Source organism: Protomyctophum parallelum (assembly GCF_964188405.1).
Source record: "Protomyctophum parallelum genome assembly, chromosome: 11".
Taxonomy (NCBI): domain Eukaryota; kingdom Metazoa; phylum Chordata; class Actinopteri; order Myctophiformes; family Myctophidae; genus Protomyctophum; species Protomyctophum parallelum.
The window spans coordinates 31,841,339-31,859,537 of record NC_139707.1 but is presented as its reverse complement, the minus strand read 5'-3'; the positions used below and the strand labels follow the sequence as shown (position 1 = coordinate 31,859,537).

At 43.3% G+C, this 18,199-nt stretch overlaps 2 protein-coding genes across 3 annotated transcripts in view; both read left to right on the top strand.

Moving 5' to 3' along the window:
* erbb4b (erb-b2 receptor tyrosine kinase 4b) overlaps positions 1-18,199 on the top strand; it is a 457,442-nt gene that overhangs the window by 275,114 nt on the left and 164,129 nt on the right. The gene's annotated exons all lie outside the window — the stretch shown is intronic.
* On the top strand, positions 8,624-13,338 carry LOC310866402 (uncharacterized protein; the record flags this gene model as incomplete). Its single annotated transcript, XM_083776008.1, has 3 exons — positions 8,624-8,689; positions 11,602-11,694; positions 12,931-13,338. The coding sequence occupies 3 exons, from the start codon at positions 8,624-8,626 to the stop codon at positions 13,336-13,338; spliced, it is 567 nt and encodes a 188-aa protein (XP_083632134.1).

Here is an 18,199-nt window from a genome sequence, read left to right as displayed (position 1 = left end):
TTTTTTTCTGCTCTCGTTGGACTTAACTTTAAAAGTCCAATGGAACACCTCTTTGTAACGGGTCGCTGTAGTATAGTGGTCTAATTCCTCGCCTCTCTATTCTTTTTTGCTGAGGACGCTGGTTCAATTCCCGCTCGCGGCAAACCAAAATTATTATATTTTAGACAGACAGACAGACAGACAGACAGACAGACAGACAGACTGCCTGTCTGCCTGCCTGTCTGCCTAATGTATTGTAAATAATGTATTCATTCCATACGGCTATTTTTTTTTAATATAAAAACTTTTGTCTTTCGCGCGATTCGAACCAGCGTCGTCAGCACCAAAACATTGAGAGGCGAGTGATTAAACCGCTGGACTACAGCGGCCATACGTTACAAAGAAGTGTTTCATTGGACTTATAAAGACAATAGCACCCAGCTGCAGTCTCGCAAGGGGAGGGACCGGAAGTGCTTTTATTTCCGGCTTCCACGTGCACAAGCGCACATACACGCACGCGAAATATAATGCGCGTGCACGACACGCACTTGCTGGTGCGCGCTTAAATGCCGGGTGTATATAGTACCATCTGTGCTTAAACATAATTACGTGGTCGGTTTGGAAAAGTTTGAAGTAGTTTGTTGTAGGTAATATTTTAATTGAAAGCTTATTAGTTGGTGGTATAAGTGTGCATATTTGAAGAAATGCAAATCTAACAATAATAAAATGATATGCAATAATAGGCTAGGCCTATATGGTCGATTATAACATAATGATATCAAGGCATTTAAGTAATGTAATAAGTTGCTATAACCCCGTACCCCTGTCCCACACACACCATGTCCAGACCATAGATCACAGACACACGACCATATGCATTTAATTTACTATGAAAACCTGCATTTCCCGTCAGTCAGTCAGTAAGTGTGTCATGTCACGCCTCGTGTCATGCCTCCATATATGGTCACGCCTCATGACACGTCACACCGCCATATATGGCCGTTTCCATATGATATAAGATCCCGACACTGACCTCATCAAACCCTGGATAGCCATACATTGAAAAGACTGGATCATCACCTAGATCTCCATATATGGAGCTGAGGCGGCCAGCAACTCTACATCTGACCTCATAATGTAATAATCAGCTCATAATGTAATTAAAAGACGAGCACATAACTTAATAGATTTTTCTATAATGTAATAATGTGTTACATTAAGAACCTCCACATAGGCGACTCATACTGTAATAAAACTTCATAATGCAATAATGTCTTTATAATGTATGAGCTGATTATTACATATTGCATTATATTTCGCGTGCGTGTATGTGCGCTTGTGCACGTGGAAGCCGGAAATAAAAGCACTTCCGGTCCCTCCCCTTGCGAGACTGCAGCTGGGTGCTATTGTCTTTATAAGTCCAATGAAACACTTCTTTGTAACGTATGGCCGCTGTAGTCCAGCGGTTTAATCACTCGCCTCTCAATGTTTGGGTGCTGACGACGCTGGTTCGAATCGCGCGAAAGACAAAAGTTTTTATATTAAAAAAAAATAGCCGTATGGAATGAATACATTATTTACAATACATTAGGCAGGCAGACAGGCAGGCAGACAGGCAGTCTGTCTGTCTGTCTGTCTGTCTGTCTGTCTGTCTGTCTGTCTGTCTGTCTGTCTGTCTGTCTAAAATATAATAATTTTGGTTTGCCGCGAGCGGGAATTGAACCAGCGTCCTCAGCAAAAAAGAATAGAGAGGCGAGGAATTAGACCACTATACTACAGCGACCCGTTACAAAGAGGTGTTCCATTGGACTTTTAAAGTTAAGTCCAACGAGAGCAGAAAAAAATATATATGAAGGACGCAGGCTCGCCTGGAGACCGGACCGGCGAGGCGCACGTCGCAAACGGGTAGATATAGTCGCGACGAGTCACGTTCTGTCGCGACGAGTCCAGCTCACGCCACAACGGGTAGATATAGCTGCGACGAGTCCCGTTCTGGCGCGACGGAAAATAATAGCCAACATATTACGTCGCAAACGGGTAGATATAGCCGCGACGAGTCCGTTCTGCCGGGACGAATTGATATTTACGCCAGGACGTACTCGAATATACGTTGCGACGGAAAAATATACGTCGCGACGTACGTCGTCCGTCGTGAAGGCATTTCGCTCCACCTGCCTGAATGAGGCTCATACAAGTGCATACACAATTCAATGGATATTTATTTGTGGGATTATAACGTTTGAAACATCATTCTTCACAGTTCACATCAAAGAAAATGCGGAGTGTGTGCGGGGCAGTGTTATACTGTGATCACCGTATTAAAATGTCAGAGTTGTCAGCTATGACATTACAACATGAGGATGTTCCTGTGAACGAATCCTGCTGGTGAATGAATGTCATGTTTAAAGTACAGGAGGACTATGTACAGTAGGCTATGTAAAGTATAAGAACCATGATGACACAAGACCAAAGAACCGATGGTATGGAACAGAGCCATAGAGTAAGACAGAGTTACGACAGCCTCTAAGCCAATGGGAGACTTACCCATAACACCCATAGTCTGAATGGCCGACATAAAACCCATACTCTGAAGTTTGCTGCAACATGAAGCCGTGAGCTGAGGCTGCGGCACACAAACTGATTATACTACGGTATATCCTACAATAAATGTGCCACGTCCCTCTGTGTGTGTGTCTGTCTACGTGTGTGTACGGTTGTGTACGGTCAAATTCGACACATGCGTTCCACACCCCTGCAGGGAGTGCAGTGTCCGGTATTGAGTTGCGGTTGTCCAGAACCACCAGAAAAGGCCCTGTCAGGCTCTGCCAGTGGGCCTAATGAGCCAAAGTCCCCTCGCCTGTGCAATTTCCAGCTTCTGCCTCAGCCAATTGATTGCCATGGCAACCCCACACCTGCAAAATGATTACTTAACCACTCCACTTTTCACAGTCAGTTTGCACTCTTCAGACACAGGCAGAGAGAGAGATGACATTAACATTCCGTGCATGCCCACTGAGGTGGAAGTTGACTTTCACATCCAGGGGCTATAGAGGAGGCGATGGGGGTTTCGATGGCAGACTGGATGTAAAGGACAGTATACATGTAGCCAAGTCTGCCATGCTGGAGACGATCGTGGTAAATGTGAGAAAGAAAAGACGTGAGAAGGCCTGTGTTTCTAACGAGCTTAAGACAGTCAAGAGTTTTAGCCAGGCCTCCAGAGCCCCATCGTGAGTGAATTATTCAATGGGAACGGAACCAAATGCTCCACTTTACACTGACTACTGCAGAGATGTGTCAATGCACAAAAAGTACTTTTTACTCAAAGCGATATTTCGCTTTTCTTTCTTTCTCGATGGCCTTTTTATCATCAACTCAGGCTTGTGGGAGTTTTTAAGTTGCTTGATTTAGTATTTAGATATTTGATATCAGACACAGCCCCTTCCTATACAAACCCATTGTAACCTCAAAATTAATTTTAACCATTAGATTCATCGAAAACACTCGTCCTATTGTGTGTGTGTGTGTGTGTGTGTGTGTGTGTGTGTGTGTGTGTGTGTGTGTGTGTGTGTGTGTGTGTGTGTGTGTGTGTGTGTGTGCGTGCGTGCGTGCGTGCGTGCGTGCGTGCGTGCGTGCGTGCGTGCGTGCGTGCGTGTGTGCGTGCGTGCGTGCGTGCATACGTGCATAACGGCAAAGAGCAGAATATATGTTTTAATCATTCCACTACTTGATGATGACACCAAATCCATAATTTATGGCACCCCGGTTCTACCATGGGGCTTGCCTTCTACCCAGAGCTAGCAGTGGATCGACTTTATTAGCATTAGTGATACTGCCATAATTATCACCACCACTGTCTCCCTCCTCTCCACATTCAATCAAAACGTCTGATGTGAAAAGAGAACATTCCTTCTGTTATCTTTGTTTCCCGAGGTCTCATTTGTTTTTCTTCCCCCATCTTGTTCTTTTGCCCTCCTTAGAGATTTCCAAAGACCTGGCCGGTTGTTACATTTGAAGTAGAAATCTCATTGTCACACAAGTCACACATGTGTTATGTACTGTGACTAATTTTGGTTGTGGTTGTGGTTCAACTCTAGTCTGAAGGAAGTGAAGAGATGTTTTTTCCACAAAAAGCTTTGAGCAAAAAAAACTTTATTATGCTTCTGCTCCAGATCCAATAATTGAACCATTATGCTGCACAATATTGCACATGGACAAACGCATACTGTAATTAACATACACATATAAACACATGACTGCGCGTTATAACTCAACACCAATATACACGTATACCCTGAAGCATTTTAATGGGCCTGAAAGCATGTACCCCTTTTTATTATTATTATATTTTCTATCTCCGGGCAGGTTGTGCTGTTGTTGTCCATTAATATTTCATAACGTACTGTTATTTTCTGCTTATGAAATTTCAAAGAAGCATCATTAAGGAGTAGGAGAACATATTAAAAAAATGATAAGACCGACCCAGGAGGCCATGGTGTGCCTAACCTCTGGCTTCAACCGAGAAGTACAGCAAATTAAAGTTCCAAAGTAGGCCTTTGGAGACTTAAAACAGCTCCAAAACAGTGTTATAACTTTGTCTTTTCTTTGGGAGGACACTATAGTGTTTGCAGCACAGAGGAGCCTTTAAAAAAATAATTACATGTACTGTACTGTACTCTACTGTGCTCTGTACTGTATTGTAGTGTACTGTGCGGGGGTCCCCGGAACATCCAGACCCCCAGGGACGCGCCCAGGGTGCCGGCCCTGTTCCGGCAAGCCGCCTTGCATCCAAATCGGTCGAGAAATGACAGAGTTACCATGTGGGGCTCCCCAGGGGGTCCGTGTGGGGTCCCCGGGTGTCCCCGGAAGGCCGGAACATCCAGAGGCCCATGAATGTCCCAGAGCTCATACCGTAGTGTACTCTTTGCCACTTTACTCTGTGCTGTACTCTACTGGCCACTTTAGGTGTTGCAGCCATGTGCTCAGACATGTATGCAGACAGAGACAGACATACAGTACATACATACAGTCAGACATACACACATTGCTGTGTAATGGAGCGGTTAGGCACCACTCAAAAACTAAATAACAGGTGCAGTTGAGCAATCTTCATTTCACGTGAACATGCCACGTGACCATCAGCCCGTATGCTACCAGGGGGCCAAGTTAGCTACTGGTTCTCGAACTAATTCATGTCAAGGACCCACAGATTAATATGTATTTGGCTATGGATCCCCATCTGAAAATGTTTTGACTTGAGCCAGGGACCCCCGGAAGAGAAGATTTGTGTTTCTTAATACATTCAAGATTATGTTGTACAAATGTACAAGCTCACAGCAATTGTCACTTCGTTCCGCGCTGCGAGCTTGTACATCTGCTATTTTTAAATGCCTATTCAAGGTAACAAATTGTGCTACTTCAACCCCTCCAACGACCCCTGTGGGTCTCCGGACCCCACTTGAACCAATGAGCTTAAGCCTTGAAAACACTAATAGTGCCATGTTTTCCCAGTTAATTTGAGAGTACTGAGATAACTTTCTGAACTGCTAAGAGGCTTTTGAGAAACCCAGTCAGGCTTGATCTCCAGTCCCATAGTGACCAACTGAGACAGTTTCACTACGGTATCTAACACAAAGTACAGTCAATTAACACCATGCCATCCACAAATATTCCATCCAGACCCCCATTTAACAACCGTGCTTGTCCCAGTCCACATTAAGGGGCTTTGCAAATGTGACAATACGAGCCATCGTCCTTCAATAGGAACTCCCTCTTGCCCCTTTCCTGGAGTGGTGAAGTATTGAGTGTGACATGGGAGTAATTGCATGGGAAGTAATCAATTAGATACACAATTGGAGGAGACCTGCAGGTCCGCACGGTACTGCCAGGCGAGAGGCGCTGCATCTGAATGCCAGGGATGCGTGCGATGCACCACCAATCTTGCTTTTTCGCTGCCTGTGGGGGATCTTTTGCCATCTCTCTTTGGGGAGCAACACAGTAAAATGTAACTCTTGAGCTTCTACAAATGTAATCAATTTGGTTCACGTTTTTGTCTGCGCTCAGAGTTACAAAATGGATAAGTGAACGCTGGGTATCTTTACTGGTGCATAGGCCCTGAATGAAACGTTTGGCGGATCTTATCAAGAGGACGTGCGCTGCGTGGCAGTCTCTTGTCTTATAAGGTAGACACTGATTACTTGTGTCCTTTTCTCTGTCACCTTGTACCGCTCCCAAGCTCCCAGCACGCCTTGTCAGCCCCGAGAAGCTGTCATGAAACAGCGATTGGCTCTCCTCTGGAGTTAACGTTCCATGATCCGAGATCGTCTCCTTGAACAAAATGTGGGTGAGGGTGGGGGAGGCTCCTGCCTCAGCCGGGCATCATAACTGCTGCTAAAGGACAAGAGAATACAAGAGAATGAGATATTGTGCCTGACTTTCTAGTTGCCTTTTGAGCATGGAAACTCATGTCAAGTACTGTATGTCTGCATTTGTAAATCGATATTGTTGTCCTATATCTGACTCCCCCCCCCCCCTTTATTTCTCTATCCTATTTGTAACTGCAAAACACTGGGAGCTTGTGTGAAAATGAATTTCACCCACTCTTTTGTAAACTTTGTGAAGTGACAAAAAACTTGAATTTGAAGTGCAAGTGAGTATAAACAGTGGCTGCAGTACTAGATGAAAAAAAGCGTACATATTCATGAAGAACGGCTTGTAACTCTTGAGTTGAATCCTTCAGAATTAAATTGAACACATTGGCCCTTTGTTATGAATTGAACTCCTGTACTGTACTCCACGGTTTCTTTCAGCACCAAAGAAAGCTGGGATGTGCATAAAATATATCACAAACTTCTGAAATTGTACACATTACCATATTACATACCCTCCAAGGGTTTAAAAAAAGCTGTGGCGATAAGCTGCGGAATCAACATCAAGACAGGCTGATTGAAAAAGATGAGAGATGATGGGATGAGAGAGGCAGTAGGAAGAGAGACAGACAGACATGAGGGAAAGCAAAAGTACAGAGAGAGACAGAATAAAGGCAGAACACAGGAAAGAGGAAGTGAGGACAGGAGAGAGAGAGAGAGAGAGAGAGAGGGGTGAATTGGCGGATACCACTTTGGCGCGCCACGTTAGGCGCACAGTATGCGAGAGGCACGTTCAACAGATGGGGCTCAGATTGTAAGCTTATAATTTTGGACAGGCATGGTACAAGCATTGAGCTCAAAATAATGGATAAAACAAAACAAATATTTCAAAAATAAACTTGTGTGTGTGTGTGTATGTGTGTGTGTGGGGGGGGGGGGGGGGGGGGGGTTGGCTGTGTTACATCAAAACGCTCATCTGTGTTGTGCTGCTTATTGGAGTGTTATTATGTTTTGCCAGGGTGGCAGGCTGCGTCATCATTAGCATGAGAAAGCAGCGAGTCTGCCTGGGCTGCATGTGACTGCAAGACGAGAAGACGCAACAGAGACTGTTTGCTTAAGCAGAAACAAAACGTTTGCGGTCGGCGCACAGAAAGGACTTTGCAAATGTCAAAAAGTGGCTGCGATTAACCTTTTGTCACTTGGCTATAGTGAGGAAAAAGTAGCAATTACTCACCCTCAGGAGTGTTTTTGTGCAGAGAAGTATAGTGCAGAGAGAGAGAGAGAGAGAGAGAGAGAGAGGGGAAGAGATGGTGTCCGGTTGGGATAGAACTGTGTGCTCCCTATTACCATTATGCACACACGCGTGGACATGGATATACACACATGCTCACACGGGCGCTCACATGCAGCCTCATCCGTCAACTTCCACTGACTTCACCCTACGAGTATTAGGTTTCATATTCATGAGGATAACCACGCTAAGCTTGATTGAAAGGTGCAACAGAGAGAGAGAGAGACCACCGTTCTGAACAGCCAGACTTCACGACAAAAATAAATTAAATTAAAAACAAAATAAGAGAGAGGGAGTCAGAGACAGAGGGAGTCCATGCACAGCTCCCTGGAATGTAACTACTCTTAATTACTCAAGTACTGTATGTACAAATCTGAGGTAGGCTACTTTTTCAACTACATCTCAGAGGCAAATATTGTGCTTTTTAGTCCACTACAATTGTTTGACAGCTTTTTGTGTAGATTTTGATTATTATTAGCAAGCAACTCAAGCAGTATGTTATACATGGGCTATTTTTGATAAAAAACTAAATTAAGTACTTTACTTTAGTAAAACATCTGAGTACTTATTGTACCACTGGGCCGTTTGGAACAGGCAGTGTCCCCTCAAAAAGAAGGAAATAAAACTAAATAGCAAGGGAGTCCATTCACAGCTCCCTGTGCAGGCAGGGCAGCACTGGAAAAATCAATAAGCGCAATATCACAATATACTAGCTACAAATTGATTTCATCCCTGGCAATTTCAACCTCCCAGGGAACGCGGGTGGAGTTTGAGAAGGGGGGGGGGGGGGGGGGGGGGTGAGGGGTATTGGGAGGGGGCGGGGGTCATTCTGCCGCACCCTCTTCGCGATTAGCCCTCGTGTAGTTAATAACCTTTATCCTTTTATATGTCTCTTATGGATCATATCGATCATTTTACACCTCCTCTCCTGGGAGCCGCTCGGAGAGAATCTGCAGGCTAATGTGGCAGGGACATCAAAGGCCCCATAATGGATGAGACAAGCGGCCTTGGACTGCCCAAGCACCACGGGGACGTGGTCTGGGCAGCTCCCTGTGTATGGACTATGGAGGTGGATGTCTCCTGTCCGTCTGCCTTCGCTTCCTCGGCCTCATGCGGGATAACCACGATAATGATGACAACCACAACATATCTAGTCTCGCGTGGCCAGACTGTTGCCTCCCACAATTTCAAATGCTTCCGAGTCTGGAGCAACAGAAGCTCTGAAAATGATCAGAGGATAAAGCGGATGTGACGCCGCCTCCACCCTGCTTCCGTTAAGTCTTTACAGTCGCGCATATTTGATATAAATCTAAATCATCTAAGCATAATAGCTTGCTGCCTAGCAGAAATGGAAATTAAAAAATAAAACCACTCCCAAGATATTTTTATAATATTTTTTTCCTGAATGGAAACGACAGCTTCCTGTCTTGGATTTCGGGATGTGTAGTTCCAGACTCTATGTAGGATTCGGAGATTGTGGAACAGTTGTCTGGCTAAGCGAGACTACAACGTGTCAGACTCTAAAGTGTCATTTACACTGTGCAAAAGGACAGTGCTCAGCTCCGCAAAACCTGTCTAATTACTTATCCAAAGTGAGTGACTCCCACAACCACAACACCAGAGACAGCAATCATGATCTGGTATGCCCCCTGCCCCCCCGTTGTCGCCCTGATGGCAAAAGGTGGTACTGTATGTGTCGTGGGTGTGTCCTATCACTATCAATATCATTCCCTATTCCTACAGTACGTAGCCGGCTCTCATAAATACATGTCATATTCTCAAGTTGTACCTCAGGCATAATGATGGATGATTTGATGAGTTTTGAAGATGCCCATAATGACATGGCCCAAAATTGGGGCCGTAAGGATTAAAGTGTAAACTATATTTTGTACTTATTTCTAACAACGGAGATGTTAATGAAATGCTTAAAGGACTGCGCCAATTACTTCGGCCAAACCGTGAGCCTTTAGATGTGGAAATGTCAGAGATATTCTGGGTGGGTGGGGTTGATGTGGTGGGCAGGCGGAATAATTTGTTTTGCCTTCCAGGCCAGAAAAATGAGATGAAGGTGTGTGTGTGCTCGTGTGTGATTCTACTGAAAAGGTTACTCATCCAACAGAGAAAGGCACTTTGTTGAAAGGCCTTTACACGTGTAGCTTTTGTGAGCAGCCGTGTGTGTGTGTGTGTGTGTGTGTGTGTGTGTGTGTGTGTGTGTGTGTGTGTGTGTGTGTGTGTGTGTGTGTGTGTGTGTGTGTGTGTGTGTGTGCGCGTGTGCTTGCTTGCTTATGCAAGTGTATGCACACTGGAACTGCAGCAGATAGTATGTTGCAGGTTTTTTTCTGTACATTGACATTTGCGATATGTTTGTGTTTGCGATATGTTTGTGATATGTTGCATGCACAACAGCGGTGCTCGATGCTTCAGCAAGTTGTGTACATCTGCATGCACGCAGTGTGGAACACCTGTCACATGTACATGGCTTCACAATGATGCACACATTCAGCCTGGCTAATGGCTATATACCTGTTATCTTCCTGCTAACGTCCTCTGCATAATGCAGTTTCCTTTTTATTAACAAGCATGAACGCTATGCAATGAAAACACAATAAACATCTCTTCAAATCCCCGTCCAAGACATCCCATCAAAACAAAACAATTACCTTAGTTTACCAAGTGTAATAATACATATAATGTACACAAATCTGATCATTCGTGATGCCAGGGTGTCATACTAGAAGGGAGGTGGACAGTGTTTGCTGGTTGAAAAAATGGCAAGGATGGTGCACGACACATGCATGAAGGAAAATTGCACTTTTCTGATCAACGTGTCTTAAATTTCTTCATTTATTTTGAAGAAATAAAAAAAAGCACTATAGGAGGGTTTTAGTGGTTAACCACTCCTTTATATTTCATCGTGTGATGGTGTTGCGTGACGACAATAGTCTTTTAAGTAGCGAGGATATCATGGCATGGATCAATGAATACCGGTATATTTTTAGTTTTCTACTTGTTTTGGGCTTTTCTATTATGGCATTCCTTGTTGTTATTTTTTTACCTGCCCATGTTCGAAATAAAGATTATCAAATGGAATGTTAAGAGAGCCCGTCCTGTCTAGTCGGCAGGTCACGGGCTATGATGCCGTAATTCTTTTATCTCCAACCAAAGTGTCCTTGAAAAGGTCATGGAGGACCTACCTATTCCAGGCAGTGGTGGTAAAAGTAGGCTACTCTGTTTAATGTAAGTAAAAGGCCTGTATAATTGAGTAAAACTGCAAAAGTATTGGCATCAAAATATTCGTACATATATTCACAGAAAAATACTAATATTGCAAGCCAGAAGATTTGTGTAAAGGTGCTTTTTTATGGCGGTTTTGAAGGAGGATAGGGAGTCACACTTTTTGATGGCGTGTGGTAGTGCATTCCACATTTTGGTGCCATAATAGTAGAATTAATTAATCACCCCGAATCTGGGGGGAATGAGATCAGTGGAGGGAATGAGATCAGTACTGCATGCTTTTTATTTCTTTTTTTTAAGATTAGTTTTTGTGGGCATTTCTATGCTTTATTTAGATCTGAATGCAATATAGGCCGTATTGTGAGGTCCCTTTTCGTTCAGGTCCGTTCCCACGGAAGGGGGACTACACAATTTTTTCTCCATAAAAGAGATTTATAGGTAGAAAGTCCAAATAAAAAAGTTCTACTCGTGCCGTCCTGCAGTTTTTTTGTGGTCAGTGGTCAAAGACGGGACTATTTCTTACAAGGCGTAATAATATGTGCAAGGGGAGTGGTGTGGTTTTGGTCACGTGGACCAATCGTGTAGAAGCTTTATTCCCTTGAGTATGACGTCATCGTAAGCGGAAGAACTTTTTGTTGTCCATAGCAACCTGATAGCAACTCACTGTTGCTGGCTTGCTGCGCTGTTTTCATTCACTCTAAACACCGCGCAAAAAAAGTAAAATGGGGAAAGAGCTGTTGTGCGATTGACTGTACAAACAGATTAAAAAAGAACTCGGAGCTATCCTTTTACAGACTGCCGAAATGTAAAGAAAAAAGAAGTAAATGGATCGCTGCACTTCGCCGTCATGTTTCAGGGCTACTGGAATCATAGACACCGACACATGGATTTGCGGGTGCCACTTTGTGCCAGGACTCAGGTATGTTGCTTTTTTTGTAAAACCATACGTTCAATGTAAAAGGACCTTTTCACAGAATGTCCCGTTTTTAACGAACCTAACGGAGTTCTCTTCTTGTGGACCAAGAAGTGGATTAACATAGTCCGTTCCCCTGAAAGATATAGTAATCACTCATCAACATGTTGTTACGTGTTTCTACACACACGGTTTATGTTAATGTTCTTATTTTGATCAACACAAGCAGTTACTGAATGTTAAGTCTACATGGTTTTCCTCAGAATATCGTATGACACTGATTTATATGACACATTAAGATTCCACTGACTAGTACAGTGGTTATCAAACTTTTTTTTTTCAAGGACATACATAACTTTTGATTGTTATTGCACAAATGGATCCTTAAGGTCTGTAACTTACTCTGAGAGTGTACGAATGGAACCAAATGGACCCATAGTGTCAGAGTTACAGACCTGCATGTGTCCATTTGTACACTCAGGCTGTAAGGGTCCATTTGGTTCCATCTCTCAGAGTTACAGACCTGTAAGGTCCATTTGGTTCCACTCTCACAGACCTGTAGGCTTAAGGCCTAAGAAGGGTCCATTTGGGGTCCAATGGGGTCCATTTGTTCCATCTGTACACTCAGTTACAGACATGCAGGCTAATCCTCTCTCACTCTAATGCCAGACTGGCATTAGAGTGAGACACTGGCATTGTGTGCCAGTGGTCACCCTTGGCACCCGTGGTTAAAGCCATGCCTACCCCTGCTCTACACCAAACTTATTTGCCAAAATAGCCGGTCTACAAGCTCACAATGTTGTGAGCTTGTAGATCTGCTATTTTCTGCAAATATTCCCTCCAGAATAGGTATGCTATTGTTCCAGTGGTTAATGTAAAAAAGATATTCTCACAATGATTTGGCAGCCCCGTCCCGTTTTGAGGCTGATGTCTGAAACAGGACATATGTGAAAACACCCCATATATGTAAACAAATTAATATCATATTTCTAGTAAATGTTTTTGTTGTTTTTGTTATTTAAGGGGAAAAGAGTGATGATCCTCTACATCCTGACTACGTGCCAAGGTTATTTGGTTTCACCTCCATCACTATTCGAAGTACAGCAGAGGTACAGACTGTTGTTGAAGTCCCAGGCATTGGGGTCCAGACAGAGGAAACACAAAATGACATTGCCTCATTACATGAACAGATTAAATCTTTAAATGCTGAATGTCAATCACTTAGGGATAAAGTCAACAAATTAGAAAGTGAGTTGAAACATCGTACTTTTGATCCTTCAGAATGTAATGACAGCAAAATGAAATTCTTCACAGGACTACCAAATGTAGAGACTTTCATGTTGTTGTTAAATTTTGTGTCACCAAGTTTACCACCTCCTGCAAAACAGTCACTTAGTGATACTCAGAGACTTCTGCTTACACTGATCAAGCTGCGCCTCAATCTGTCTGAGGAACTTTTAGGTTACCTCTTTGGCATTCACCAGTCAACTGTATCTAGAATTTTTCAACAAATGGGCAAACTACCAAGCAGCAGTGATGAGACGTTCTCTGACTAGTAGGATATGTGCTCCTTCACCCATTGGCAGTGGATGGGGCATGGAGGATGGGGAGTTAACAGTAACATGGATGACTAGAAATCCTGCCCCTGATAGTGTGTTGCAGGTAGTCCACTGTAATTGTAAAAAAAAAAAAAAAAAAGTGAGACTGAAAGATGTATGTCTGCAAAACTGTCTTGCACTGATTTATGTCACTTTCAGGACTGTGAAAATGTGTCAAAGGAAACAGAAGAAAGGTACATGGGATGATGACTGATGAAAGTTATAGGGATGAGTAACCCAACATGTTACCATGTAGGCCTATACTACTTGTTTTGTTCAAGAATTATTAAGATGTTAAAGAATTGCCACACTGCCTACATCCATTTAAATGCAATGCATAAATGCAAACAGCACAGACTACTTACACAGCCAACAGAAGGTTTTTATTGTGATGCATTTGTATGCTATTTTGTATTTTCATATATTTCCTTGGCAGGGGGGGGGGTGGATGTACAAATGACAGATGCTGTGACACTTTGCGGTACTTGTAAATAAATAAATGTTTCATACAATTATGTTGTAATCATTCTGACCTCTAGTACTTTATTTTTTAGTCTTGACCAATTTAGGGGGCGTGGTAACATTTGGATAGACTTTCTGGCACTTTGGTCCAAGGTGCCCTGATTTCTTTTCTACCTTTCATTACACAGTAGGTTGAGACATTTTCTATGTATGAAACATAAGCTTTTGGCACAATCTACTGTGTAGGTTTCATTGTACTGTGTGGCAAACACTTAAGTTGAAGCATATTGTTTAACAAATATGCTACATTTCATGATCTAAATTCACATATGAGTAAACTAAAGGCACCAATACTTGTTTCAGATGTTAAGTATATGCATTTGACATTTGAGAAAGATTTTGTGTTGCCAAAAACACATTTTACAAGCAAAAACAGCAGCACAAGATTTTCGTTTTTTGGTTATACACTGTTTATACATTTATGGCTTGTGACAAAATACTGCAGAATATTATGAGTAGAACTTTTAACCCAAAGTCTAGAAGGGTATTATCTATGAAAAAATGCATTGAATGAGTAGTTCCCATGACATGGGAACGGAACTCATTTTCTAAGCACTTTTTCATGGGTCCCAACACGGCCTAATAGTGCAGAGCGAGGAACCTGAGGGAGTCACGCAAGACAGGACGAGAGTTTGTCCATAAGCAGGGATAAAACCTATCCCCTCCGGCCATAAAAATGAATGACCATAGAGTGGGGGCATGGATCCCCCACCCTCAGCAAACTGAACCATAGGCTCTGTCTTTACATAACATGGTGAAGGTGAATATACCGCGCCACTACTAAAACAAACTGGCACGCACAAACGCACACAAACACACTAAAACACACACAAGCCACCCCCCCAACCACAAACCGTCCCCTAGATACCGGTTGCTACTCACCGCTTAATAATTAATATGCTTATTTTTCGCCCACTGGACCGTGGGCCTTTAAAGAAGTGGAGCAGGCAACGGTGGGGGCAGCCATGGGCAATGGGACATGCCAAGGCCCTCCCTCTATGGAGCGAGCAGCAGCTACAACAACTCATCCAGGTGGATGCCATACACTGCACTGGCACTCCTCCATGAATGGCTTCACACAGACAGAGCCTATAATGACTGTTGCCTCCTCCTCCACCACTTGCCTCTATTATGTGCTGCTGAGGTGCCGCAAGCAAGCAAACCCTCCAAAACGTTGCATTTTCAAGCCCCTTCTTCCAGGAAGCCTCTTCTCTGTCGTGCCCGCTAGCTGGTCCCTTTTAGTCTCTGTCGGGTGGAAACCTCATAATGTATGCGTTTTTGTTTGACGCTGTAGTGTGATCAAGTAGGGCGTTAATTAAAAAAAATACACACAGAGAAAGTTAAAAGATAGAGTTAAGAGGTTTCTGCCCGACAGCAACGATATTCAAATTCTTGTCATGCTCTGCTGCTGTGGCAGCCGGGCAGGACGCAGGAGGGATGGGCTCATCAGTCACTGGATAGAGGTGGCTGTGGTGATGGCCTGAATGCATTCATCCACAGGCATGTCCCCCCCACCTGGTCTCTGGATCGTCTCTCTGGTTCGTCAGACTCCCCCAGAGGCCCGGGCGTGTGTTTTTAATTAAATACTGACTAGTAAGTGTGAATAGTGTCCCCGACTGATGCTAATATTTTGGGGACAAGTGCCCAATCCCAATTTTGGAGTGCCCTAGACCAGCTGGTCTCTTTGAGAACAACCGCTATACAGAACTGTGGATATAACCAGTGTAGGCACCTGTGATCTGCTTACACTGGGAGTGACACTTGTTCGGTGACTTAATATTGCAGGACGAGAGAATCAATGTCATATGCATGTGCTATATTATACCCCATGATGTAATACCTGGTCCTGCATGCTTCAATGTCTACACAGAATCAGAATTTGTTTATAAAAAAAAAAACTATATAAAAAAAGGAAATATATAAAAAAAGAATATATATATAATTTGTTTGACGTAGCCTACTGTATGTACATCACACTTTTATATAATCAGAATCTCAATACCCCCATAGGCTGTGTCTTTTCATAATCACAAGCAACCCACAAAACAATTATTGTAATCTGGTGAATTGCGATCTTGAATAGGTCATGAAGTGTGGGTCATAGCAAATACAAGCGGCCATCTGGTGAAAGATGTATAGTAATGATATGACAGACAGATGAGGAGATGACACCTGTGTGCCTGTTGTTGTTGTTGAAACAATTAATGATCGGAGCTTTCCACGTATTACGCACAGCATAAATTCCATTTCCAGTTGTTCGCAATAAATATTTGTATTTGCAACTTGCAGGAACTCTGTTGTGACCTCTTATACTGTAAAAAAAATGGGTTAGGCCAACTGAGGTGACCGAGATTAGCTGCTCACAAACAGATTCACAGAAGCGAAAACATGATCCCGACCCTTGCCACTCCATACTGGTGTAGATAAAAAAAACTAAATAGCAAAACCTGCAGTTGCGTTCAGCCATTCGTATTTTATTTAGCCATTTCTCTTATATTCCATTCAAAGCCTCCAAGGCTCCATATAGTATTTTGGACTACTAAATGGCAGCGATGATAACTTTCACACTGCAAAATTTCATCACACTATACAATTCTCCCTATCTCTCTCTCTCTCTCTCTCTCTCTCTGGCCTATTTGGATTCCTCTGAGCCTTTCACACAGAGGGTGGTTCATTCTAATTCAGCTGGCAAAGTGATCAGACATCAGCCTTGATAAGATAAGTGGCCCTCAGCAACAGCAGCAAGCGAAACACCTCCCCTTTCCTTCAGTCGCTTACTAGTTTAGCTCTTCTTTCTTTCTTTCTTTCTTTCTTTCTTTCTTTCTTTCTTTCTTTCTTTCTTTCTTTCTTTCTCGTTACAGTTTAGTGTAATCACGCTGCTGTTATTGTGGTCTCATTTCCCTACACAATGTCTCATACATAAGGCCCAGATTACTGGGGCTTTATCATGGCTTAAATGGAAAATACTGTAAGCAGAGAATGCACCTCACCTCACCCCTGCTCCACCGCTTGCTCGAGATTTTATCCCCCCGCCCCCTTCCCCCCTGGCTTTCATCTTAAACAGATGCTTTGCCTGCTCGGGGTAATTCCATAATCCCTAAATATTGGCCATTTTTCATAAAGACTCATAGGAAACAATTGCGCGAGGGAAGGGGCCAAATTGAATCAGACGCTCTTAAATGCAATTATCTCGCTGGAGGAGAGGCGTATGTTATAGGGGGGAAGCGGGCCTGTGGCCCACGCCCCCGTGTCGCCTCACCTCGCCTCGCCTCACTCTACAAAACATCTCGTTCCCTTGACAACGTCTTTCCCTCCAACCCCGCGCCAAGGTAGACAGGATGAGGAAATACAAAATGGAAAGAAACAGCACACATTTTAAGCTGTGATTTAAATTAATTTATTGCATTGAATCAGTGTTAATTTTGACAGGACATTTTTATTTATGAGATAATGAGTTAATGAGTTAGTGAATGCGTTAAACAGGCATCTCTGCCTCTTAAAGTATATGTCTACTGCAGGTGGTCTAAGACTTAAGGCTTTTATATGGTGCAGATACTTTGAGTAGCCTTGGGAAGCAATTACTACCAAGCCATGGGGCCCATGGGTCAGCAGCCTGTCTCCTTGGTTCTGTAGTGTGAGGCGGCTTGATGTACATGCTTTTTGATTGATTAAATAGTTTATTAGACATAAATGTAAAAACAGCAACAGAGTACAGTCAAACACTTATTCCAAAAGGGATAGCACAAAAAAAATACCTTGTGATCTTTTTTCCATTTAGGCCCTATATGCAATCAATTCATAGTCATGACATGACATAACAATCAATAATCAATAAAGAAGCGACCTCGCCCTAAAGGCATAGGTCGCGTGCACGCATCCGCCTGGGTGACGGCAGACTGCTGGGCGAGCTAGTGCTGGCGCTTTGGCAGGATCAACATATGGAATGAATTATGTATTGGCCATATATGAAATGTGTCTTGAGTGTACAGTGTTTGATGAGGTCAGATCAACATAAGGAATGTCAGAATTGGTCAGCTCCATATGAGTTCCATATAAGGGTGGCAGCGGGGGCAGTGTCTTGAGCGTACAGGGTTTGATGAGGTCTGGCCATATATGGAGTGTGTCTTGAGTGTACAGGGTTTGATGAGGTCAGATCAACATATGGAATGTCAGCCCAGGAAGGGCCGGGCCTTAAGTTTCGCGCCTGTTGAGAACTCTAGTTTTCGTCTAGAGTTTAAATGGACAGGCATCAGTCAAAAGGGAGACATTGAAGGGTGGGGAGGGATCAACGTATGGA